Raw genomic sequence first — 27,553 nt, forward strand, 5'->3', positions numbered from 1 at the left:
CCTTAAGCCAGAAGTCGCTCATCCTAACAAGAGAAAGTACTATCACATAAAGTCGGAAGCAAAAAAGGGTTTGCGACCCTCATAAATAAATTCTTAAAACATGGCCTCTTACTGCCCTGTCAGCCTCCATGCAAAACCCCTATTCTGCCAGTTGTTAAGCCAGATGGGGAATATTGAATGGAACAAGACCTTAGAGCAGTAAACGATGCAGTGGTCCCTATACATCCCCTTGTAGACAGTCCTTACAATATATAGTCCAGAAACCTGGAGATGCCAAATGGTTTACTGTGCTTGACCTCAAGGATGCCTGCTTTTGCATCCCAGTTCATCCCTCATTACAGGATCTGTTTGCCTTCAACCCTCACTTGGGCCAAATGCAACAATATACCTGGACAGTATTGCCTCAGGGGTTTTGGGACAGTCCACAATTGTTCACCCAGGCCCTAGGAAAAGAACTAAGGGAAATACACCTAAAAGAAGCTATTCTACAGTATGTGGATGATATATTAATATGCAGCCACACCATGGAGGCCTCAGATCAGAATACCACAGAAGTCCTTAATTTCCTTGGGGCCTGGGGTTACAGGATATCCCAGAAAAAGGCACAAATTTCAAAACAACAACAAGTTAAATATCTGGGATATATTATAAACCCTGGAAGTAAACAGTTATCTCCAGATAGAAAACAAGCTATATTAGGCCTAAGTGCTGCAAAGACAAAAAAAAAATCTTTGTACTCCCTTAGGCATGGCAGGATTTTGCAGAATTTGGATCCCAGGATTTGGACTAATGGCTAAGCCTCTATATGAAGCCACTAAAGGCCCAGATACAGAACCATTACTTTGGACGGGGGAAACAAGAAAAGGTTTTTAATAATATCAAACAGGCCCTCACCAGAGATCCTGCTCTGGGTCTCCCTAATTCAAAAAAGCCATTTACCTTGTACATAGCTGGAAAGCAGGGGACAGCTCTGGGGGCTCCTTGTACAAAAGCTAGGAGAAGCCCCTCAGCCTAGAGGCTATGTTTCCAAACAACTAGATTCCATCGCCCGAGGTTGGCCTGGCTGCCTCTGGGTGGTAGCTGCCACTGCTTTATTAGTGGAAGAAGCTAGCAAGCTTACCTTTGGACAGCCGCTGGGAGTCCAGACCCCTCATCAAGTACAAGGGATACTGGAGATTAAAGGCCACCATTGGCTAACTGGAGGCCACCTTACTAAGTACCAGGCTTTACTCCTTGACTCCCCAGAGCTAACTCTCAAAAGTTGCCACACCCTCAACCCGGCTACACAGAAAGCTACGCAGAAAGCCCAGAACTAACACATTCCTGCCTTAAGACCCTGGACCTGGTTTATGCCTGTAGGCCTGATTTAACAATCCAGGCCATAGAAAACCCTGAGAAAGCATGATTTACTGATGGCAGTAGTTTCATTAAAGAGGGAGTCAGTAGGACAGGGTATGCTATTGTGAGTGTTTATAGCATTACAGAAGCAAAACCTTTGCCACCTAACACCTCAGCCCAGAGGGCTGAGGTAATAGAACTAACTTGATCCTTAACCTTAGGGGAAGGAAAAATTATAAACATATATACAGACTCAAAATATGCCTTCCTTGTTTTACACGTCTAGGCAGCTATCTGGAAAGAAGAGGACTTTAAATGCAAAAAACTCCCCTGTGAAATATGGAGCTAAGATTTTACATCTCATAGAAGCAGCTCAAAACCAAAACTAGTAGCAGTCATTCACTGCTGCGGGCACCAAAAGGAAAAATCTCAAATTACCCAAGGGAACAACAGGGCAGATTGGGAGGCATAGAAACAGCCCTGATGCCCAGAACAGAAATGGCTTTAATCCCATCCCTTACCCCTTCTAACGCTATACCTAGATACTCAACTTCTAAGGAGACCAGGGCACGAGACAAAGGGAGAACTAAGAGAACAGATGGCTGGTGGCACATACGTGAAAAACTACTCATATCCCTTTTTGAGCAGTGGAAAATTATTAAAGGACTACATGATTCTCTCCATCTGGGGAGGGATCTAGAGTCCCTGCCCAAGGTGGTACTTGACCCTCGATCATCTATTGGCCCTCGATCATCTATTGGCAGAACAAAGAGGGGTATGTGCAATTGCCAATACTTCTTGTTTTGCACATATGTCAACACCTCTTCCCAGGTAGAAACCAACATTGAGAAAATTCGACAAGCCACCTGGGTTCAGCAGACAATGAATCACCAATTCTTGCTATTCAATATGGGCGGGGAAATTGAAAACTGCTTATCTAGTTTGTTCTCTTGGATTCCACAAGGTATAAAAAACTTTCTGGCAGGAGGTTTTCATTTTCTCATAACCCTTTTCTTTTCAGTCATACTGATTTATGCTATATTTTATCTACTACTCTGTTGTCTTCCCTGCTGTTGTAAACCTGTGACTAAGAATTTGTGGTTCAAGAAGGAGAGCTGGGACCAACAGGTCCAGAACCTCCATTCTAAAAATAGAGCAACATGTTAAACTTTAACCCTGAGGTTAACAAAGTATACACCCAAACAGAATGGCTTCTTGGCAGGGATGACATAGCCTCCTCTGTGTGGTCAACAGTTAAGGAAACCCTCCCAAAGTTAATCTGGTTCCTTTCCTTTCTAAACCCTTTAATGGCTATTGCTGTTCTCCTCCTTTTTAGCCCTGGTTTGTTTAACCTTTTGGTTAAATTTGTGTCTTCTAGGCTCCAACAGTTTGAAGTAAGTCTCATGATGACTCAAGGAATTCAAACCATTCCAGCAGAGAGTGGCCCAGGTCCCTACAGGTCCTTGGGACAGTCAGTGAGGGACTCATACACCTCTAGGGTAGGCTAGGGTCTGCGGCCCCTGTCCAGCAGGAAGAAATTTCGGAAGAGAACTTCGGCCCCTTACCCCTTAAGAATAAAGGTGTTGGGCTTCCCTGGTGGCGCAGTCGTTAAGAATCCGCCTGCCAGTGCAGGGGACATGGGTTTGAGCCCTGGTCAGGGAAGATCCCACATGCCGCGGAGCAACTAAACCCGTGAGCCACAACTACTGAGCCTGCGCTCTAGATCCCATGAGCCACAACTACTGACTGTCCCGCCTAGAGCCTGTGTTCCGCAACAAGAGAGTCCACCGCAATGAGAAGCCCGCCCACTGCCGTGAAGAGTAGCCCCTGCTCACTGCAGCTAGAGAAAGCCCGCGCCCAGTGACGAAGACCCAGTGCAGCCAAAAATAAAATAAATAAGTTGATTTAAAAAAAAAAAGAATAAGCGTGTAGAGGCTCTCAGGGGGAAGTGAGACAAGCTGGAACCTGGCACTCTTTGCTGCAGTGCTTGCACCTGGACGAACTTCTCCCCAAGCAACAAAATACAAAGGGACTATAAGGGACTAAAAATGACTGCATGCAGGCACAGTTGGGGCAAATGATGGACAACAAGATACAAAGAGACCAAAAAAAATCCAACTGCCACTTCTGAAGAGCCGAGAGCAAAAGCAGGGTATTGGACATGCCCCCTGCACACACCACCACCAAAGGGGTGGGAAAAACACCTAAGCCACGCCTGCAGCCCCCCTGGACACACCCCTACCCTCACCCCATATAAGGAACTAGCTCGCGCACCCCGTTGGGGAACCAGCAAGGGAATGTGTTACTTGTTTTTGGTCCCTCCTGTGGCCGGTGGGCACAGGAGCCCCAATAAAGCCTTGCCTGAATTTCTGGTCTGGCCTCTAGTCAATTTCTACTGATTGGGGAAGGCCAAGAACCCTGGTCGGTGTCACTGCCTCCCATCATCAGTTTCCTATAGCACTGGTTCCTAACTTGGCTGCACAATGGAATTATCTGGAAGTTTTATAAATTATTGATGCCTGGGACCTTCTCCCTCCCACCAGGAGATTCTGACTTAATTGGTATTGGGTATATCCTGGGCATCTGGAGTTTTAGAAGTGATGTAGCTGAGGTTAAAAACTGTCAGCCTAACCCCTGCAATTGCCTCCTGACCCTTTATATTCAATCTTTGCCCTACTCTACTCCCCATCCCGCCCCCTTTTTCTTCCTCACAGTTGGAGTCATCTTTTCAAAATGCAATTTTAATCGTGTCACCTCCACCCTCTTTAAAACTTTTCAAACATTTCCCATTAATCTCAGGCTAGAAGCCCCAAACCTGAAAATGGCCTGTAAAGCCCTCCTTGTTCTGACCTTTCCATCTCTTTAGCCATATCCTTCTTGACTTCTGGCCTCCAAAAAACTCTTTTTTTTTTTTTTTTTGGTACGTGGGCCTCTCACTGTTGTGGCCTCTCCCGTTACCGAGCACAGGCTCCGGACGCGCAGGCTCAGCAGCCATGGCTCACGGGCCTAGCCGCCCTGCAGCATGTGGGATCTTCCCGGACCAGGGCACGAACCCACGTCCCCTGCACCAGCAGGCGGACTCTCAACCACTGCGCCACCAGGGAAGCCCCCACACTCATTTTTTTTTTTTTAGTTCTTCAAACATGTCATGCTCTTACCACAGTGCCTTTGCATATGCTACACTCTCTGTGAAGCTCTTCCCCTGTTCCTTGCCTAGTTAACTTTTAGCTCATCTTTCAGCTCTCAACTTATCATTTCTCTGACCTGTTATATGCTCCTATAGCACCACATAAATTCTGCTTCATAGGATTTATGACAGGTGAAATTTTATGCTTATTTCTATGCTGGTTCCCCACCGAAGCTCCTTGAATGTAGAAACTTTGTATCTATTTCTGCTTCACATGGTGTTGATGAAACCTTGCACACTGATTGGCATATAGTTAGGCTCTCAAATTAGTTACTGATGGAATATGTATGAATGAATGAAAATGTGCTTGACATCAAATCTATCAGTGAGTTCAATTGATGTAAGCTCCAAAATATCTCTGGAACCCATTTGTCCCTTTTCGTCTTCGCTGCTGGTCTGAACCACCATCACCTCTGGTCTCAACTACTAAACAGTTTCCTCACTGGTCTGCAAACCCTCCCTCTTGTTCCTCTCCAAACAGTGTCTTAATGGCAGGCAGACTGATCTTTTTAAAATACAAATGATATGCCACTCCTCTGTTCAAAATTCTTCCAAGTCTTTCCATTGTTCTTGGAATAGAATCCAAACATCTTACTACTCTCACCCTCACTGACTACCCACCAAACTACACTGACCTCCTTTCTGTTCCTCAAACATGCCAAGCCCTTTCCAGCTTTCAGGCTTCAGCACTTACTGTTTCTTTTTCTTGAAATGCTCTTTACATGATTTTTTCTTATTTTGCAGGACTCAGCAAAAACTGCATAGGGGTTTTCCCTGACTGCACTATTAAAAGTAACATCCCCTGGCTACACTCATCACTCTGTTTACTTCCTTTATAGCACTACTACAATCTAAAATTGAAAAAAAAAAAAAAAGAAGTACTCCATTATGCTCCATATTCCCCACCAGAATGTCAGCTCCATGAAAGCAGATGTCTTGTCTATCCCGGTCACTGTATCCCCAGCAGACAGCACAGTGTCTAGTTTGTACTGGGTGCTCAATCAATGACTGAATCATCTTATGATTGCCAGCTTCCAAGATGGACCCCAGTGATTCTCACCCCCTGGTATCCGTGCCTTGGGTCCTTTCCTCCCACACTGCTTCAGGGCTGAGTATTGTGTGACTTTTGAACCTAAGACTTTTGAACCTAAGCCATAAAAGGCATTGCAGTTCCCAACTTTATCTCAGATTACTCATTCTAGGGGAAGCTAACTGCCATGCCATCAGGACGCTCAGCCTGGAAAGGCCCACCTGGAAAAGCATTGAGGCCTCAGTCCCCAACCAGCCTGTGACAACCCTGTGAGTAGTCACACCTGACAACCATGTGAGTGAGTCACCTTGAGGGTGGGTGCTCTAGCCCCAGCTGAGCCTTCAGAGGATGAAGCGCTCACTGACACTGAATGTTACCTTGAGAAAGACTCTAAGCCAGAACTGCCCACCTGAGCAGTTCTCAAATCCTAACCCACCAAAACCATGAGAGATAAAAAGCATCATCACTGATGTTTTAAGTCACTAAGTTTTGGAATGATTTGTTTCTGCACAATAGATAACTAACATACACACAATCAATGAGTCAATGAATGGAGCAATGAATATTTCAACATAAATTTTCTCTTGAATTAGTCAGGCTTCAAACCTCACTAAATAGGGCACTAGCCAATTCTGTCTTCTCGTGTTGCCTAGCCTACACTTTCCAGTACCATATTTTCAATTGTATACAGATCCCAACTTGACACTTCTTCTGCCTAAAACCATTATTTCTATCAGAGGCACCAAAAATCTTGCAGTAGAAGTGGGAGGCTGTGCGATTAGCTTTAATTTCTCTCCTGTGAATTCTCTACCAGTACTGTCGTTTCTCTCTCCTGATGCTTTGCCACATGAGTTTTCTTCCCATTTCCCATGAAACTTCCTCAGTTCACTTTAAGAGCAAGGTCTGGGAGTGTGACATCTCCAGACATGACCTAGACTGATGACTTACCAGTTGCTTGCTTGAGTAGGTTTCTAAGTCTCTAAGCCTCCGTTTCCTCATCTGCTAAATGAGGTTAATAACAATACCTACTTCATGGGGGCAATACAACTCACTGCAACCCTGAGTGTGACACATGTATGAGTAAATCACTTAGCACAGTTTTGGGCACATGACAGATATTTTCAATTCTAGCAAGTATCCTAAAACGTAGACTTGAGTCTCTATTTTACAGACACAAAAAGGTTCAGAAAAGTCAAGTGTCTTGCCCAACAGCACGCAACTAGAATCTGCCAGTCCTGTAGCCCTCCAAGTCTGGATTCTGTTCACTGCCTCTCACTACTCCATCCCGCGGTTCTGCCATGGCCTCCCAGCTGCTCTTCTCACCTGCCAGTTGTGTCTTCTCCCACCCATGCTAAGCAGCCTGACAGACTAACATCCTCTGAAGCTGACTGGGTTTCTCCCTGGACTCTGATCCTACAACGGCTCTGATTGTCCAAATTCAACCTTCCAGACTCCTGCAGCTCCTCTGACTGTCCACATTTTCCTTCCCACTTCCTAGTTCTGCCTTGCCCAGCCAGCCAGGTCCTCATAGCTGGATTCCCCGCTGCTCTCCCAGACCTCACACACCTCCCAACCTTCTTCTCATCCGCTGCCTCTGGTGTGTCGCCCTGTTTCTTCTTTCCCATGCACATCTCATCTGTCAAGACCGAGCTTAGTCCCCACTAGTGCATGCTGCTTTCCTGGCTCTTCTAGGCCCCAGTGACCTCATCTTTGAACTCCTGCTGCTCTACTTGGTACTTAATCACTCTCTGATAGGTTGACTGTTGCCTCATCTTCCCAATTAGCTTGTGAGCTCCCTGATGCTGAGCTCATAGTCTGGACTTTTACCTCCTCCCATGGCACCTAGCCCAGGTATTTGCTTTGCTAGACGTTAACTTTGTTCTATAGGTTTGGAAAGAATTAGGAATTGTCTTCTAAAATAAGCAAGGGAGAAACCTTTTGTGTCTGCCTGACAAGACTTCCGCATAGCAGAGGAATTGTAAAGAAGTGTTTACTATCACTTTGGAAACTAGAGGCCACCTAGAGTCCCTCATACAAAGGAAAACAGATTTCACACTCATTCTCAAGAAACTGCTTCGGCTGTTCTACAGGGACAGGAGCCCCACTAACACTTCCGGACCACCCCTTCTTTCCAAGCTCTCCTCAGCCCCGGCAGTGCCCCCACCCCACGGCTGGCTCCCTTTAACATGACCTTCCTACAAGAGGGAGGGGATATGGGGATATATGTATACGTATAGCTGATTCACTTTGTTATACAGCAGAAACTAACAACATTATAAAGCAATTATACTCCAATAAAGATGTGACAAAAAACCAACAACATAACCCTCCTAAGGTCCCCTGCCTGTGGGACCCTAACTCTTACCACCCTCCTCCAAATGACTTAATCTCAGCTCTCACCCTCCTCCCCATTCCCTCAGCTCACTCTCTTCTCAGGCTCCAACCTTCTCTCACCACCCCCCCAGAAGCCAGGTTTGCCCTTATCCCGCACTCCTCCAGTCAATCTCTGGCCCCAATCCCAGCTTCATCCATTACCACCCCTATGCCTGGCTCAACTCCCCGAGATCTGCCTGGTCCTGCTGGGTTCCCACTCTTTCTGATTGCTGTCATTTGCTGTCCCCTCAGGACCTGAGTCCCAGCCCTGCTCTGGCATCCCATCCAGGCTGCAGCTCTTTTCTCAGGAGAGACAAGAAGGAGGGCAGATTCTTCCCATTCCTCCCCACCATCCTTCTACTAGTTTTCTTACTTTTAATTTTAAGATAAAAAGTGGCTCGCTTTAAAGAAAATTGTTGAATAAATAGTAGTACAAGTGATTCTCAGCTGTGACAGAGGCAATATAGCTTAAAGGTCCAGCACAGAGCTTGGCCTGGGGCTGAATTCTGCTTCTCCTAGGTACTGTGATTTGGGGCTAGTTAATTAACTGTCTCTGCAACTTGGTCACTGTTTACAGTGACCAAGAAATAATAGCATTTACCTCAGAGAGCTGTTAGAAGAACAAAATATGTGCCTGCCACACTGTCAGAGCCTCAGAAATATTGGGGTTTACTCATTTAGAAAGTCTGTCAACAAAGGAATCCATTCCGTGACTAAAATCCAAAGTGTCAGTGACTACAGAAATACAGGTAATGTTTCAGGTCATGTCCATGTGTACCCCCCAGGGTCATATCTGTGGGGGGCCTCGGCCCCTCAGTACTCTCACACAGGCTGCAGCATGGAGAAATACTACATAGGGAAGTTAGAATTTTTGAAACACACCTCCAGTTATCAAATAATTGTCAGAAATCCATTTAAAATAGGAGAATGAGGGGGGAAAATTCGTCTAACAATATGTTTAGGCACAATAACAAATTTGTCAAGTGATAAAGTGCTCTGAGGAGTGGTCAGACTCAAGTTTGCTTCCTACCAAGGACATTTATGAATTTTCAGTCTTAAAGTCTCCTGTACAAGGAGCTAGGGGAGGAGGAAAGGAGGAAGCAGTCTGGGGGCAGCTCTCTAAATCCTTCTTCCTGCACCCAGACACATACGCATCCCCCTCCCCCAGAACGTGACTGGTCCCAGACATACTCCCTGAGACGGCAAGCCCATGGGAGATGCTCATCTGTGGCCCAGGCAAGGTTTTGCTCTCAGAGAGTAAGAACACTTGATCTGACTTACCCATCTTGTAAAATGGCAAAGAATAGTCTCTTTGGTACATAGTTTCTTTATACCATGGCTCGGCAGGCTTTGAATGTCTTCGAAAACAAATGTATTGAATGAGAGTTTGTTGGTCTAATTGAGGCTGATACTGACTTTTTCTCTTAGGTGGAATTTCCAAGTCTATGAGAGGTCTAAATGAAAATAAAAACAGCTTGCTGAATATCCATCCAGTAGAAGAAAAGCATTCCACTTTCACATCAGCTGAAATCCATTCCCTAAAAGTGGCCAGGGGGCTACCAAGATAGTATTGGCAAGACTCCATACCTCCAAGGCTAGCCCTAGCAAAATTATCGGTAGATGGTTCAAGGATTCCAGACCCCTGTTCTTCCCTTTAATATCCCTCCTCCTTCCCAATCACAGGTCACAGAAGGTGACCTGCATCAAAACTTCCTCTGGATCTGCTTACGCATGGCTACTTCCCATACTCCAGATCTTCCCAATGCCCTTTTGCAATGTAACTTTTCTATAGATATTTGGTTCCCTCAAGGAACTAATGCTTTCTTTTGACCAGACTAACCATTATGGTGCATATTGGTGTTTGATGAACCTGAAATTGGTTACAACCTTCTTGTACCCTCCACTCAGATGAGAACCCTATGAAGGTAAAGGTAAAGAAGGATCAAAATGTAGTGGTGGAATATCTTCACATACTTGTGGGAGTATACATTCACTTTGCAACTTGTTTGAGAAGACTTTGGTGATATGTATTAAACCTTTAAACTGTGTATATATTTTGTCCTAGAAACCCAGAATTTAGGAATATCAACAAAGACTTAGCTCTAAGAATGCTTGTCAAAGTATTTTTATGATAATAAAAGGAGTGGAAACAACTTTCATGTGGAAAAAGATAGGGAATTATTTAGACAATGATACAGAGATATACAGAAATACCATGCCACCATTAAAGTGATGCTGTAGAATTATAATATTTGAAATGGAAAAAAAGTCCACAATATATTATATTTAAAGAAAGATTTCAACTGAATTGTACACTTTAAATGGATGAATTGTATGGTATGAATTTTCTCAATAAAGCTGTTATACAAAAAATGGTTTCAATCAACAAAATATTAGCAAACAGAATTCAACAAGACATTAAAAGGCTCATACAACATGATCAAGTGGGGTTTATTCCAGGGATACAAGGATGGTTCAACATCCACAAATCAATCAATGTGATACACCACATTAACAGAATAAAAGAGAAAATTCATGTTATCATTTTGACAGATACACAAGAAGCATTTGACAAAATTCAGCATCCATTTATGATTAAAACTTTCAACAAACTGGGTATAGAGGGAACATACTCCAACATAATAAAGGCCATATATGACAAGCCCACAGCACACATCATACTCAATGATGACATGCTTTTCCTCTAAGATCAGGAACCAGACAAGGATGTCCACTGTCTCCACTTTTATTCAACATAGTATTGAAAGTCCTATCCAGAGTAATTAGGCAAGAAAAAGAAATAAAACGCATCCAAATAGGAAAGGAAGAAATAAAACTGCATTTATTTGCAGATCACATGATCTTATATATAAAAAACCCTAAAAATGTTATCAAATAGCTGTTAGAACTAATAAATAAATTCAGTAAATTTGCAGGATACAAAATTAATATAAAAATATCTATTGTGTTTCTTCTATACACTAAAAATGAATTATCTGGCAGAGAAATTAAGAAAACAATCCCATTTTCAATTTCATCAAAACAACAAAGTACTCAGAAATAATTTAACCAAGGAGGTGAAAGACCTGTGTACTGTAGATATAAGACACTGATGAAAGAAATGGAAGAAAACACAAATAAATGGAAAGATATTCCATGCTCATACATTGGAAGTATTAATATTGTAAAAATTTCCACACTATCAAAGCAATCTACAGATTCAATGCAATGCCTATCAAAATTCCAATGGCATGTTTTCATAGAAATCAAACAAACAATTCTAAAGTTTATATGGAATCACCAAAGACCCCAGATAGCCAAAGCAGTCCTGAGGAAGAAGAACAAGGCTGGAGATATCACATTTCCTGATTTTAAACTGTATTACGAAGCTATAATAATCAAAAATAGTATAGTATTGGCATATAAATGGACACATAGATTAATGGAACAGAATAGTGAGCCCATAAATAAACCAAAGCATATACAGTCAATTAATTTATGACAAATGAGCCAAAGTATACAATGGGAAAAGAATAGTCTCTTCAGTAAAGTGTGCTGGGAAAATTGGACAGCCACATTCAACAGAATGAAACCAGATCCCTATCTTATACCATTCACAAAATGAGTTAAAGATTTTAATGTAAGACCTGAAATCATAAAACTCTTAGAAGAAAACACAGGGAGTAAGATTTTGACATCAGCGTTGGCAATGATTTTTTGGATTTGACACCAAAAACAGGCAACAAAAACAAAAATAAATAAACATCAAACTAAAAATCTTCTGCACAGCAAAGGAAACCGTCAACAAAATGAAACAGCAACCTACAGAATGGGAAAAAATAATTATCAACCATATATCTGATAAGGAGTTAATATCCAAAATATGTAAAGAATTCATACTACTCAATAACAACAACAACAAAAAACCCCAAAAGGAACATAAAACAAACCAGAAAACCTATTCAATTAAAAAATTGGCAGAGGGACTGAATAGACTTTTTTTTCCACAAAAGACTTGTAGATGGCCAACAGGTACATGAAAATGTGCTCAGTATCACTACTCATTAGAAAAATGCAAATCAAAACCACAGTGAGATATCACCTCACACCTGTCAGAGTGGCTATCATCAAAAAGACTACAAATAGGGTTTCCCTGGTGGCGCAGTGGTTGAGGCTCCGCCTGCCAATGCAGGGGACACAGGTTCATGCCCCAGTCCGGGAAGATCCCACATGCCGCGGAGCAGCTGGGCCCGTGAGCCATGGCCACTGAGCCTGCGCGTCCGGAGCCTGTGCTCCACAATGGGAGAGGCCACAACAGTGAGAGGCCCACATACCGCACAAAAAAAAAAAAAAAAAAAAAGACTACAAATAGCAAGTGCTAGCAAGGATGTGGAGAAAAAGAAATCCTCATGCACTGTTGGTGGGAATGTAAATTGGTTACAGGCACTATGGAAAACAGTATGGAAATTCCTCAAAAAACTAAAAATAGAACCACCATATGATCCAGCAATTCCACTTCTGGGTATTTATCCAAAGGAAACAAAATCACTATCTCAGAAAGATATCTGCACTCCCATGTTCATTGCAGCATTATTTACAATGACCAACACATTGAAACAACCTAAGTGTCCATTGACAAATGAATAGATAAAACTATGTGGACTATATATGATATATTAATATAATTATTAATATTAATTATAATTAATCAATATTAAATCTAATAATTATATTAATTAAATATAAGAGTATTCATTGTGTGTGTATATATATATATGTATATACCATGAAATACTATTCAGCCTAAAAAAGAAGAAAAGCCTGGAGAGACCTTCAAGATGGTGGAGGAGTAAGACGTGGAGATCACCTTCCTCCCTACAAATACATCAGAAATACATCTACATGTGAAACAACTCCTACAGAACACCTACTGAATGCTGGAAGAAGACCTCAGGCTTCCCCAAAGGCAAGAAACTCCCCATGTACCTGGGTAGGGCAAAAGAAAAATCAGAGACAAAAGAATAGGGATGGGACATGCACCTCTGGGAGGGAGCTGTGAAGGAGGAAAAGTTTCCACACACTAGGAAGCCCCTACACTGGTGGAGATGGGGGGTGGCGGGTGTGGAAGGTTTGGAGCTACAGAGGAGAGTGCAACAGGGGTGCAGAGGGCAAAGTGGAGAGATTCCTGCATAGAGGATCAGTGCTGACCAGCACTCACCAGCCTGAGAGGCTTGTCTGCTCACCCGCCGGGGCAGGTGGGGGCTGGGAGCTGAGTCTCGGGCTTCGGAGGTCGGATCCCAGGGAGAGGACTGGAGTTGACCATGTGAACACAGCCTGAAGGGGGCTAGTGTGCCACAGCTAGCTGGGAGGGAGTCCAGGAAAATGTCTGGATCTGCCTAAGAGGCAAGACACCACTGTTTCGGGGTGCACAAGAGAGGGGATTAATAAAGCACTCCCCAGGAGAGCATGCCTCAGGCTGGTACAATGTCACACTGGCATCTGCCACCGCAAGTTTGCCATGCATCCCCTACCCCTCCCTTCCCCCCAGCCTCAGTGAGCCAGAGCCCCCTAATCAGCTGCTCCTTTAACCTTGTCCTGTCTGAGCAAAGAATAGATGCTCTCAGGTGACCTACATGCAGAGGCAGGGCCAAATCCAAAGCTGAACCTGAGCAGCTGTGCAAACAAATAAGAAAAAGGGAAATCTCTCCCAGCAGCCTCAGGAGCAGCGGATTAAATCTCCACAATCAACTTGATGTACCCTGCGTCTCTGGAATACCTGAATAGACAACGAGTCATTCCAAAATTGAGGCGGTGGACTTTGGGAGCAACTGTAGACTTGGGGTTTGCTTTCTGCATCTAATATGTTTCTGGTTTTATGTTTATCTTAGTTTAGTATTTAGAGATTACTATCATTGGTAGATTTGTTTATAGATTTGGTTGCTCTCTTCCTTTCTTGTTTAATATATAGATACGTATATTTTTTTCCTTTTTCTCTTTTTGTGAGTGTGTATGTGTATGTTTCTTTGTGTGATTTTGTCTGTATAGCTTTGTTTTTACCATTTGTCTTAGAATTCTTTCTGGTTTTTTTTTTTTTAGTATGGCTTTTAGTGCTTGTTATCATTGGTGGATTTGTTTTTTGGTTTGATTGCTCTCTTCTTTCTTTTTTCTTTATTACTTTTTAATAATTTTTTAATTTAATAATTTTCTTTTCTCTCTTTCTCTCTCTTTTCTTTCTTTTTTTCCTTCTTTCCATCTTTCTTTCCTTCTTTCCTTCCTTCCTTCTTTCTTTCTTTCTTTCTTACTCCCTTTTCTTCTGAGCAGTGTGGCTGACAGGGTCTTGATGTTCCAGTCAGGTGTCAGGCCTGTCTCTCTGAGGTGGGAGAGCCGAGTAGAGGACATTGGTCCACCAGAGACCTCCTGGCTCCAGGTAATATCAAACAAAGAAAGCTCTCCCAGAGATCTCCATCTCAATGCTAAGACCCATCTCGGCTCAATGACCAGCAAGCTCCAGTGCTGGACAGCCCATGCCAAACAACTACCAAGACAGGAACACAACCCCATCCATTAGCAGAGAGGCTGCCTAAAATCATAATAAGGTCACAGATACCCTAAAACACACCACCCGACGTGGTCCTGTCCACCAGAACGACAAGATCCAGCCTCATCCACCAGAACACAGGCACCAGTCCCCTCTACCAGGAAGCCTACACAACCTACTGAACCAACCTTAGCCAATAGGGGCAGACACCAAAAACAAAGGGAACTATGAACCTGCAGCCTGTGAAAAGGAGACCCCAAACACAGTAAGTTAAGCAAAATGAGAAGACAGAGAAATATGCAGCAGATGAAGGAGCAGGGTAAAAACCCACCAAACCAAACAAATGAAGAGGAAATAGGCAGTCTACCTTATAAAGAATTCAGAGTAATGATAGTAAAGATGATCCAAAATCTTGGAAATAGGACGGAGAAAATACATGAAACATTTAACAAGGACCTAGAAGAACTAAAGAGCAAATAAACAATGATGAACAACACAATAAATGAAATTAAAAATTCTCTGGAAGGAATCAATAGCAGAATAACTGAAGCATAAGAACAGATAAGTGATCTGGAAGATAAAATAGTGGAAATAACTACCGCAGAGAAGAATAAAGGAAAAAGAATGAAAAGAATTGAGGACATTCTCAGAGGTCTCTGGGACAACATCAAACACACCAACATTTGAATTATAGGGGTCTCAGAAGTTGAAGAGAAAAAGAAAGGGACTGAGAAAATATTTGAAGAGATTATAGTTGAAAACTTCCCTAATATGGGAAAGGAAATAGTCAATGAAGTTCAGGAAGCACAGAGAGTCCCATACAGGAGAAATCCAAGGAGAAACACGCCAAGACACATATTAATCAAAATATCAAAAATTAAAAACAAATAAAAAAATATTAAAAGCAGCAAGGGGGTAAAACAACAAATAACATACAAAGGAATCCTCATAAGGTTAACAGCTGATCTTTCAGCAGAAACTCTGCAAGCCACAAGGGAGTGGCAGGACATATTTAAAGTGATGAAAGGGAAAAACCTACAACTAAGGTTACTCTACCCAGCAAGGATCTCATTCAGATTTGATGGAGAAATTAAAAACTTTACAGACAAGCAAAAGCTAAGAAAATTCAGCACCACCAAACCAGCTTTACAACAAATGCTAAAGGAACTTCTCTAGGCAGAAAACACAAGAGAAGGAAAAGACCTACAATAACAAACCCAAAACAATTAAGAAAATGGTAATAGGAACATACATATTGATAACTACCTTAAATGTAAATGGTTTAAATGCTCCCACCCAAAGACATCGACTGGCTGAATGGATACAAAAACAATACCCATATATATGCTGTCTACAAGAGACCCACTTCAGACCTAGGGACACATACAGACTGAAAGTGAGGGGATGGAAAAAGATATTCCATGCAAATGGAAATCAAAAGAAAGCTGGAGTAGCAACTCTCATATTAGACAAAATAGGCTTTAAAATAATGACTATTACAAAAGGCAAAGAAGGACACTAGATAATGATCAAGGGGTCAATCCAAGAAGAAGATACAACAACTGCTGGAGCACTGAGGTGCTCCAACATAGGAGCACCTCAATACATAAGGCAAATGCTAACAGCCATAAAAGGGGAAATCAACAGTAACATAATCATAGTAGGGGACTTTAACACCCCACTTTCACCAATGGACAGATCATCCAGAATGAAAATAAATAAGGAAACACAAGGTTTAAGTGATACATTAAACAAGATGGAGTTAATTGATATTTACAGGACATTCCATCTAAAAACAGCAGAATACACTTTCTTCTCAAGTGCTCATGGAACATTCTCCAGGATAGATCATATCTTGGGTCCCAAATGAAACCTCAGTAAACTTAAGAAAATTGAAATTGATCAAGTATCTTTTCCAACCACAACACTATGAGATTAGATATTAGTTACAGGAAAAAATCTGTAAAAAATACGAACACATGGAGGGTAAACAATACACTACTTAATAATCGAGAGTACACTGAAGAAATCAAAGAGGAAATCAAAAAATACCTAGAAACAAATGACAATGAAAACACAACGACCCAAAACTTATGGGATGCAGCAAAAACAGTTCTAAGAGGGAAGTTTATAACAATACAATCCAACCTCAAGAAACATCTCAAATAAACAACTTAACATTACACCTAAAGCAACTAGAGAAAGAAGAACAAAAAACCCCCAAAGTTAGCGGAAGGGAAGAAATCATAAAGATCAGATCAGAAATAAGTGAAAAAGAAATGAAGGGAGCGATAGCAAACATCAATAAAACTAAAAGCTGGTTCTTTCAGTAGATAAACAAAATTGATAAACCATTAGCCAGACTCATCAAGAAGAAAAGGGAGAAGACTCAAATCAATAGAATTAGAAATGAAAAAGGAGAACTAACAACTGACACTGCAGAAATACAAAGGATCATGAGAGATTATTACAAGCAATTATATGCCAATAAAATGGACAACCTGGAAGAAATGGACAAATTCTTAGCAAAGCACAACCTTATGAGACTGAACCAGGAAGAAAGAGAAAATATAAAGAGACCAATCACAAACACTGAAAATGAGACTGTGATTAAAAATTTTCCAACAAACAAAAGCCCAGGACCAGATGGCTACACAGGCGAATTCTATCAAACATTTAGAGAGGAGTTAACACCTATCCTTCTCAAACTCTTCCAAAATATAGCAGAGGGAGGAACACTCCCAAACTCATTCAATGAGGCCACCATCACCTTGATACCAAAACCAGACAAATATATCACAAAGAAAGAAAACTACAAGCCAATAACAATGATGAACCCAGTTGCAAAAATCCTCAACAAAATACTAGCAAACAGAATCCAACAATACATTAAAAGGATCATACATCGTGATCAATTGGTATTTATCCCAGGAATGCAAGCGTTCTTCTATATACACAAATCAATCAATGTGATACACCATATTAACAAATTGAAGGAGAAAAACCATATGATCATCTCAATAGATGCAGAAAAAACTTTCAACAAATTCACCACCAATCTATGATAGAAACCCTCCAGAAAGTAGGCATAGAGTGAACTTACCTCAACATAATAAAGGCCATATATGACAAACCCATAACCAACATCGTTCTCAATGGTGAAAAACTGAAACCATTTCCACTAAGATCAGCAACAAGACAAGATTGTCCACTCTTAGCATTATTATTCAACAGTTTTGGAAGTTTTAGCCACAGCAATCAGAGAAGTAAAAGAAATAAAAGGAATCCAAATCAGAAAAGAAGAGTGATGCTGTCACTGTTTGCAGATGACATGATACTATACATAGAGACTCCTAAAGATGCTACCAGAAAACTACTTGAGCTAATCAATGAATTCGGTAAAGTAGCAAGATACAAAATTAATGCACAGAAATCTCTCGCATTCCTATACACTAATGATGAAAAATCTGAAAGAGAAATTAAGGAAACATTCACATTTACCATTGCAACAAAAAGAATAAAATACCTAGGAATAAACCTACCTAAGGAGACAAAAGACCTGTATGCAGAAAACTATGACATTGATGAAAGAAATTAAATATGGTACAAATAGATGGAGAGATATACCATGTTCTTGGACTGGAAGAATCAACATTGTGGAAATGACTATACTACCTAAAACAATCTACAGATTCAATGCAATCCTTATCAAACTACCAATGACATTTTTCACAGAACTAGAACAAAAAATTTCACAATTTGTATGGAAACACAAAAGACCCCCAATAGCCAAAGCAATCTTGAGAAATAAAAATGGAGCTGGAGAAATCAGGCTCCCTGACTTCAGACTATGCTGCAAAGCTACAGTAATCAAGACAGTATGGCACTGGCACAAAAAGAGAAATATAGATCAATGGAACAGGATAGAAAGCCCAGAGATAAATCCAGGCACTTATGGTCACCTTATCTTTGATAAATGAGGGAAGAATATACAATGGAGAAAAGACAGCCTCTTCAATAACTGGTGCTGGGAAAACTGGACAGCTACATATAAAAGAATGAAATTAGAACACTCCCTAACACCATACACAAAAATAAACTCAAAATGGATTAAAGACCTAAATGTAAGGCCAGACAATATCAAACTCTTAGAGGAAAACATAGGCAGAACACTCTATGACACAAATCACAGCAAGATCCTTTTTGACCCACCTCCTAGAGAAATGAACATAAAAACAAAAATAAAGAAATGGGACCTAATGAAACTTAAAAGCTTTTTCACAGCAAAGGAAACCATAAACAAGTTGAAAAGACAACCCTCAGAATGCGAGAAAATATTTGCAATTGAAGCAACTGACAGAGGATTAATTTCCAAAATTTACAAGGAGCTCATGCAGCTCAATATCCAAAAAGCAAACAACCTAATCCAAAAATGGGCAGAAGACCTAAATAGACATTTCTCCAAAGAAGATATACAGATGGCTAACAAACACATGAAAAGATGCTCAACATCACTTATTATTAGAGAAATGCAAATTAAAACTACAATGAGGTATCACCTCTCACCAGTCAGAATGGCCATCATCAAAAAATCTACAAACAAGGAGGGAGGGAGACGCAAGAGGGAAGAGATATGGGAACATATGTATATGTATAATTGATTCACTTTGTTATAAAGCAGAAAATAACATACCATTGTAAAGCAATTTTACTCCAATAAAGATGTAAAAAAAAAAATCTACAAACAATAAATGCTGGAGAGAGTGTGGAGAAAAGGGAACCCTCTTGCACTGTTGGCGAGAATGTAAATTGATACAGCCACTATGGAGAACAGTATGGAGGTTCCTTAAAAAACGAAAAATAGAACTACCTTATGACCAAGCAACCCCACTACTGGGCATATACCCTAAGAAAACCATAATTCAAAAAGAGTCATGTACCACAATGTTCATTGCAGCACTATTTAGAATAACCAGGACATGGAAGCAACCCTAGTGTCCATCGACAGATGAATGGATAAAGAAGATGTGGCACATATATATGATGGAATATTAGTCATAAAAAGAAACGAAATTGAGTTATTTGTAGTGAAGCAGATGGACCTAGAGTCTGTCATACAGAGTGAAGTAAGTCAGAAAGAGAAAAACAAATACTGTATGCTAACACATATATATGGAATCTAAAAAAAAAAAAAAAAAAGGTTCTGAAGAACCTAGGGGCAGGACAGGAATAAAGACGCAGATGTAGAGAATGAACTTCAGGACACGGGGAGGGGGAAGGGTAAGCTGGGATGAAGTGAGAGAGTGGCATGGACATATGTACGCTACCAAATGTAAAATAGATAGCTAGTGGGAAGCAGCCGCATAGCGCAGGGAGAGCAGCTTGGTGCTTTGTGACCACCTAGAGGGGTGGGATAGGGTGGGTGGGAGAGAGACGTAAGAGGGAGGAGATAAGGGGATATATGTATATGTATAGCTGATTCACTTTGTTATAAAGCAGAAACTGACTGTAAAGCAATTATACTCCAATAAAGATGTTAAAAAAAAAATAAAGCCACCAAAAAAAAAAAAAAGAAGAAAAGCCTGCCATTTGTGACAACATGGATGGACCTTGAGGGTATTATGCTAAGTGAAATAAGTTAGGCAGAGAAATACAAATACTGTATGTTCTCACTTATATGTGGAATCTAAAAAAAGCTGAATTCATAAAAACAGAAAACAAAATAGTGATTGCCAAAGGTGAGGTTTAGGGGGTGGCGGAAATGGGCGAAGATGGTCAAAAGGTACAAAATTTCAGATATAAAATAAGTTCTGGGAATGTAATGTACTGCATGGTGACTATTGTCAACAATGCTATATACTATATTTGAAAGTTGTTGAGAGAAATAGATCTTAAAAGTTCTTATCTCAAGAAAAAAATTGTAACTATATGTGGTGATGGGTATTAATAAACTTATTATGGTAATCTTTTTGCAATATGTACATATATAAAAATCATTATGTTGTATACCTTAAACTAATACAATGTTATATGTAAACTATATCTCAGTAAAACTGGGAGAAAAAGTGTTTCAAAATGCCATCTCATTCTATTTTGTGTAGATCTGGAAGATTCTACATGATTATCTGTCTCTGGGTAATGACATGATGGATAATTAAAAAAATTTTTTTTGATTATCAGCGTTTCTAAATGTTTTAATAAACGTGTATTTTAAACCGTAAAGTAGATGAGGTGAGCTGCTAGAGATGTGAAAAATATTAAATGTTGGGTGAGATTTAAGAATATCTAAATCCAATCATTTTGAGTAGGACGTCATCTAACTTGATTGTATAACCATAATTAATCACACTGAAATGTGATGACTGACACTGTTTAATCATAACACATTATGTTTACATACTTGGGTAAAAACCTGATTGTGGTGTGCCTCCTTGGCTCCGGACACGCAGGCTCAGCGGCTATGGCTCACGGGCCCAGCCGCTCCACGGCATGTGGGATCTTCCCAGACTGGGGCACGAACCTGTGTCCCCTACATCTGCAGGCGGACCCTCAACCACTGCACCACCAGGGAAGCCCCCTTATTCTTATTCTTAACCAGAAGTTTAATAAAGTCATTGATTGGCATTTGCACTAAGTTTTCCCCCTAAGACTAATCTTGGGCAGGCACAAGTCTTGTCAGAGTCAAGGTTCCCTTTGCCCGAGTGTCCTGTGTTAGGAGGAGGGTGAGGCACTGGAGTTGGGGGAACGGTCAGAGTCCACAGAACACACGTGGAGAGTGCCCTGTGGAACTGGCTTCTGGCAGTGGAGTTCTGTTGTTTCCTTCCTTGTTTATCCTCTGGCAAAGAACATGGCCCTAACAAGAGTTTGATGTAAGAATGTATTTGAGTTAGAACCAAGAGCCTTGAACAGCAATCAGAAAATTGGATCAACTCACGTCCCAGCTTTTACACCAACCAACTACACCTCAGGCAAGACATGTCACTTCTCTGGGCTACATCTTATTTATTAAACTGAATCAGGATTTAAAAAGCTAAAGCTACTTCCAGATTGGTCACCTATTAAGTTCAGACTGTGTGCTGCTTTATAGTTGCCATGGCTCCCTTTTCTTTGCTTGGAGAATAATCAGGAGGTGACTACATCAAAGGAAATTAAGAGAAGAAAAGAAGTTTGTAAAATATACTAGATGATGAACTCAAAATAATAGCAATCCTATTTTGAGTGCTTACCATGTTCTAGAATTTTATATCAATTATTTTATTTAACAGAGAAGTCACTGATACTCAGAAGGAATGAAAACTGCCTAAGATCAAACTTTTCATAAGTTACTCAAATTGCTGTTATCAACTGCTGTGGTTTCCAGCCTCCCAAAACTAGAAAATAGCATTGAGGTACCTACTTTTTTCCCCTTTTTGTTAAAATCACCTGCAGAAAGGCAGAAACCATTTAGACCAAATTTGTAATTTTATTGAGAAGGAAACTGACTCTCAAGAAGATTATTATTTGACTGAGTGAAAATGCTAAACTCATGGTGTTTCTTAAATTTCTTTGATGATTTAATAAAATTTTATATTTATTGCTAATTACAAAAGTGATATATGTTCATTACAAAAAATCTGGAAAATAGAGAAAAAGATAAAAAATGAAATACAAATATCAATAATCTCACCATTCATGAAAAACCATTGTTAACATATTGCTGCATTTCCTTCCAAATTTTTCCATCCACTGAACAATAATAATTGTTATTATTATCATTACAAATTGTGATTCCCCTTTTTTCATTTATTATTCTAACTTTAGTGAAATTTTTCAACATTAAGATTTAGGAAGGTGTCTCACCTGGGAGATAATCTTCACATATAAGCATAATGAACTCTTGCAAGCTGCTCAGGGTAATAGCCATGGAGGTCCTTTCCTTGATGAGCAATGAATATACTAGTGGGAACAGTAAGGGGGTGAGAGAAAAGCAATTATTATAATTAGTTCTTTACAGAAGAAAACCAGCTGTGGTATCATAAAAAATACATTCAGTCTTTATCCCCAGTTCCTGGCACAAAGCTCATAAAACCTTTGGAATCTCTTGATAGGAGTGTCTTTTGTCATCCATTTTTCAGGATTTAGTTTTCAGGATTCATAAAGAAATACTTGACATGTCAGGTATTAGGTTCACAATATCAGAAAAAAACAAATAAGAGAATATATAAAACCAGTGGGTCAAATGTTGATAATTGTTGAAAGATGGAAATGGATAAATGGGGGTTCCTTATACTATTTTTTCTACTTTAGATATTTTTACAAACTTTCACAATGTTTAAAGAAACTCTGATAATTAAGTATATAGGGGCTAAAATTAAGTATATAAGAAGCACTGTGAAGGTCAAAGCACAAGGTGCTTGTAAACCTACAGGAGGGGCTGTAGCCCTGCCTGGGAGGGCTGGGTTGTGAGGAAGTTTGGAAACGCAAGCATGAGTGAATGAGGTGGAGAGGGAGGGGGAGTCTTCTGAGGCGTGAGGTGAGCTGGGTGTGTGCAGCTGAAACACAGTGGTGTCAGGGGGAGGGGCTGAGGGCTAGTGGTGTCCAGATCTTATTTATTTTTTTATTATTTTTTTGCAGTACGCGGGCCTCTCACTGTTGTGGCCTCTCCCATTGCGGAGCACAGGCTCTGGACGCGCAGGCTCAGCGGCCATGGTACACGGGCCCAGCTGCTCCGCGGCATGTGGGATCTTCCCGGACAGGGGCACGAACCCACGTCCCCTGCATCAGCAGACGGACTCTCAACCACTGCGCCACCAGGGAAGCCCCAGATCTTACATTTTGAAATAAATCTTCTTTTATAATTAATTACTTTCCTTTTAGATTATGGTTATAGCATTATATTGATATTTAAAAATTATGTGTTGTTGGATTATGTTATTTACAGATTTTATTTCAGAAGAGTATCAGGGACATTGCCAAATATTTGTTATAAACAAAGGGAGGGTTTGTCTGAAAGGTTGAGAACCACCGAGGTAGGTAATAGAGAATCTTTGTAAGATCTTTAAGATTTGTGACAAACGCAATTTTTATTTTAGAAAGATTTTGCTGGTGGCCGTATGGAAAACAAATTTGAGGACAATCTGACTAGAAGTAGAAAGACTGGTCAGGAGACAATCATAGTCATGTACTATGTGGGGAATCTCTGGACTTTGTGGTGGAAATGTGGATGAGAGGAGAGGTCTGACTGAGATCACTGTTAAGAGAGTGTTGAGAGTGAAAAAGAAGGAGGGGTCCAAGACAAGGCCAAGGCTTCAGGCATTGGGAAGAAGGCTGCCATTCTCCAGGAAACAGAACACAGGAAGTTGACCCCTGTTGAGAGGATGACTCTAGAGTCTGCGGTATGTGGGGTCTTTTGGGACCTCCACAGGTTCTGAGCACTTGGTAGGTGCCAGAAGAATTCAAGAAGAGTCAGTAGAAAGTAGTGCATAGGTCTGCATGAAGTAGCTTGCCAAACATGTGTCAGATGGTGAATGGAAACTTAAACTATGCCTCCATTCCAACCAGCATTTATTGAATGTACGTAACGTACTCTGCACACTGCTAGGTTCTGCAGATACAAAGGTGACCAGGAAGCAGGCCTTGTCCTCATAATGCTCTTTATGTGCTGACATTGTGATCTGAATAAAAGGTCCGTGGGGTACAAAAGAGGGAGGGGTGTCTAGGGCTTGGGCAAGTAACTAGAATGGGGAAGAGGTTCCAGGTGAGGGGAATTATAGGAGCCATGACTTCGACAGAGTTGGGATCAGTGTGGAGTGTGTGGGGGCCAGTGGGGACCTTGCTGTCTAGCTCGTGCAAAAGGCAAATGCTCTAAGCAGGGCGGGTCTGTCTGTCTATGCAAACAGGACCTCAGGGAGCTCTAATTTTCATAAAAACCACAGGCTGTCTAGACCTGCCCTGCGTCTGGAATAATATGACTGATCCCTGAATAGTAAATAACAGCAGGGAATTAGGTCATAAGAAGAATAACTGGCACTGTAATAGAGAACAAATGACATTTCTGAGTGCACAGGAGTGGGCGATACAGCTTTCTTAGGCGCCCATCCAGTTTCCAAGTACTACCTTGGAAAGATTACCCTACGGCCACGTTATACTTTGTTAAGCATCCAGGTGGAGTTCCAGAACGACACTGGTATCTCACAGTTTCTATACTGTTTGCACTAGGCTGTGTTTTGACTCTGGGCTCCTCCCTGGCACGAGTCCAGGTAAGCAGCCCAGGCACTGCTCCTAGAAGCGGTCTGGGCAAGCCGTCTGAGAATGGAGAAGCCCCTCACCAGTACCAGGTAACATGCCCACCCCAAGTCCCTCGGGAGTCTCCCTGGGTAGGTTTTGGAGTGGAGAGAATGGGAAAGTGTGTAAGCAGGCAGCAGTTGGAGGGAGGGCTGGGTGGAGACGTGGAGAGTTTTGAGAAATGAAGGCATGATACATTTTTCCTCCACCTCTTTGGGTAGACTTTCCAAGTTCCCCCATGTGGCCTTCACCTCAAACAGGAGAAAGCTCTCGATTAACAGGTCAAAATGTCGGTTGTTTGGAAAAGAATTTGTACCTCCTAAGTGGCAATGCCTGGCCTGGTGTGGCAGTCAGTATTCCCAGAGGCTGCACAGTACCCGGCCTCTCCCAAGGCGGGGCTGGGTGTTAGGCAAAATCGATTAATGGGTAGGAAAGCTGGGCTGGCCTCCAGACCTGGCCCAGGAGCCCCACCCTGGACTCTGCTCAGACCCATTTTATTGACTTGGCTTACAAGATTCTTGAGTCAGCTGTAGAAAGGCCTTTCCTTCTCCCTGGGTGGGAGTAGGAGTCCAGGTGTGTCTGACTCCACCGCACAGTATTTACCAGTCCCTGACAGCTTGGCTCTTTGAGGTGACACGTTCAGTCCAGACAAGAGCAAACCAGTCCCCTGAAAGGGTGAATGTAAGCGGAGCAGGCTCTGAGCTTACCTGCAGGCAAAATCCAACGTGCACAGGGGAGGATCCCTCTAGAGAATGAGGTAGGCTGTGTCACAGTAACGATGCAGCCCTTCTGTCAGTGTTGGGCTTCGTGCATTACAAAACATCTTTACAGAGATGATCTCATCTAATTTTCACAGTCACCTTGCCAGGTAAACATTATTAACACCCCATTACAGTAAAGGAGACCGAGGCTCAGAGAGGTTAAGTAGAATTTCTAAATATCACTCAGCTGATAAATGCCAGAGGCATGAATCAAACCCAGTTCTCTAAACTCCATGTCCCATCCAGAGTCATCTTTGTGTTTGTGTGATGACTTCTTTTCAGAAGAGTTCAGAGTTATTTTTGTGTGAACTCTGTGATTCTCTCACTGTGGGCAGATAGGAAGTAGATGTCCTGTACCAAAGGAATAGGAAGAGAAATAGACCCGGCAGTGTAAGGCTGCTTTCAGTTCAATAAAACAAGGGTTTTATGCAACAGAAGGCTTTGGTCCCATTTACGTTTTATTCTTGGGCCATCGATGAACTCAGAGAAAGAGTGAAACTACTAAGTTTCCGTCTGTGCGGTTGCATCCCATGTTGCAAAAGCATGAGAATGGTTTGTTTTATCCCAAGAAGAGTAAACGGGTCCCCTCTGAAATTTGGGCTTGGGTTCCTTGCTAAAGCTCTTCCCAAGCAGAAACCAACATCCTTCCAATCTTTTGGGAATTTGGAATCGCCTGTTTGCTTGGATTCTGCCATGAATGTGGGATTTTATTTTTTTTTACAACTTTCTCTAAACCCAAAGAAACTTCCCTAGAACCTCTGGCAGCAGTTATCTCTTAATCAGGGAGCAAGCAGCAGGGGGAGCAATTCCAATTCCCTAGGTGTCTGTCCAACTTGCTGCAGCTCTGGAGGCGTCTGTATTTGGAAGAACATTACCTGGGTGGGATCCCTGGGTGGCGGTCAATAAATTCTTGTAGCTGGATGGCAGTCATGATGGATAGGATTCTGAAAAAGAAATTAGAGTGAAGTTTCATATTACAAGTTTATATACATTTCCAGGCATGAGCTATCTAGTACTACAAAGTCTGTCTTGAAGGACCATCATAGGACCATCATAGCTTCTGCTAGACTATTTAGGGAAGGAAATAGACTCAAACAAAAAGAAATGGAGAAATGCATAAGCCAATACATATAGACATGCTTTTCTTTAAAAATAGAAAGTACTGTGCAAGTTGGGCACGTAGCCTCCTTTCTCACCGTTCTTAGGGTGCCTTCCTACTGCATGAGCTTGCAGGCTAAGCACTGCATCTTCCATACTCCCTCACAACTAGAGTTCTGGATGTGAATTAGGATCCTCCATTCAGATGTAATTGAGTGAGATTTGGAAGATGAAAACGAGACAGAGGCTGTTTCCTGCTGCTTTGACTTGTTCTACCGGCAAGGCGGTTATGACGATGTGGTTTTTTTTTTTTTTTTTTTTTCAGCAGAATGCCCCTGTCCAATCTCCAGCTTTGAGGGTGTCGGAAGGCAATTGTGTTGAAGGCAGTGCTGAATGCTGTGTTCTAGTGTTCAAACACCAGCTTCGTGAGTGTGGAGAGGGGGCTGCAGGGGCAGTGCCGGTGGCTTTGGGACTAGGTTCTTGAACTCAATTGTCTGGAAGCAGTTTCCTGATCAGGGCACAGGTAGCTGCTTCCATGATGGGTCAGTTTTGTGAAGGTGTTCTAGAAGCTTCCTGGAGGCCTTCCCCAGAGCCTAACCCTCCAACCTTTCCAATGATTTTGTAAGCACCTCATTATCTACATCAAACTCTTTCTGTTTCCTATACTGGCCCTGGATTTAAACATGTAATATATGATGTTTCCAGTCTAAAATTTCATATTGCATCTGATTATCTACTGGAGAGGACTTGCCACAGAAAAACCATTGCATCTAAGTATTCAGTTGAGAAAGAGTCTACAATGGGGAGGAAACTGAGTGCCTGGGGGACAGAGGTGGGAGAAAGCCTTACTTTTCTACAGTTTATCTTCTGTGTACCTTCTGAATTTTGTACTATGTGTATATACTATGTATATACAAAGACAGTTGGGCCTCTGCATAAACATGGTGTAGCAGGAGAATGTTGGA

General features: G+C 41.5%; 1 protein-coding gene across 1 annotated transcript in view; it reads right to left on the reverse strand.

Moving 5' to 3' along the window:
* Positions 1-26,421, reverse strand: part of SPMIP3 (sperm microtubule inner protein 3) — a 32,146-nt gene extending 5,725 nt beyond the window's left edge. The window contains 5 exon segments of the mRNA XM_060142070.1: positions 3,800-3,814; positions 8,047-8,061; positions 9,210-9,382; positions 22,306-22,401; positions 26,366-26,421. Coding sequence (XP_059998053.1) covers positions 3,800-3,814; positions 8,047-8,061; positions 9,210-9,382; positions 22,306-22,401; positions 26,366-26,421 — 355 coding nt within the window.
* Between the last annotated feature and the right edge of the window lie 1,132 nt (positions 26,422-27,553).

The sequence above is a fragment of the Lagenorhynchus albirostris genome, chromosome 2 (assembly GCF_949774975.1).
Source record: "Lagenorhynchus albirostris chromosome 2, mLagAlb1.1, whole genome shotgun sequence".
In the NCBI taxonomy this organism is placed as follows: Eukaryota; Metazoa; Chordata; class Mammalia; order Artiodactyla; family Delphinidae; genus Lagenorhynchus; species Lagenorhynchus albirostris.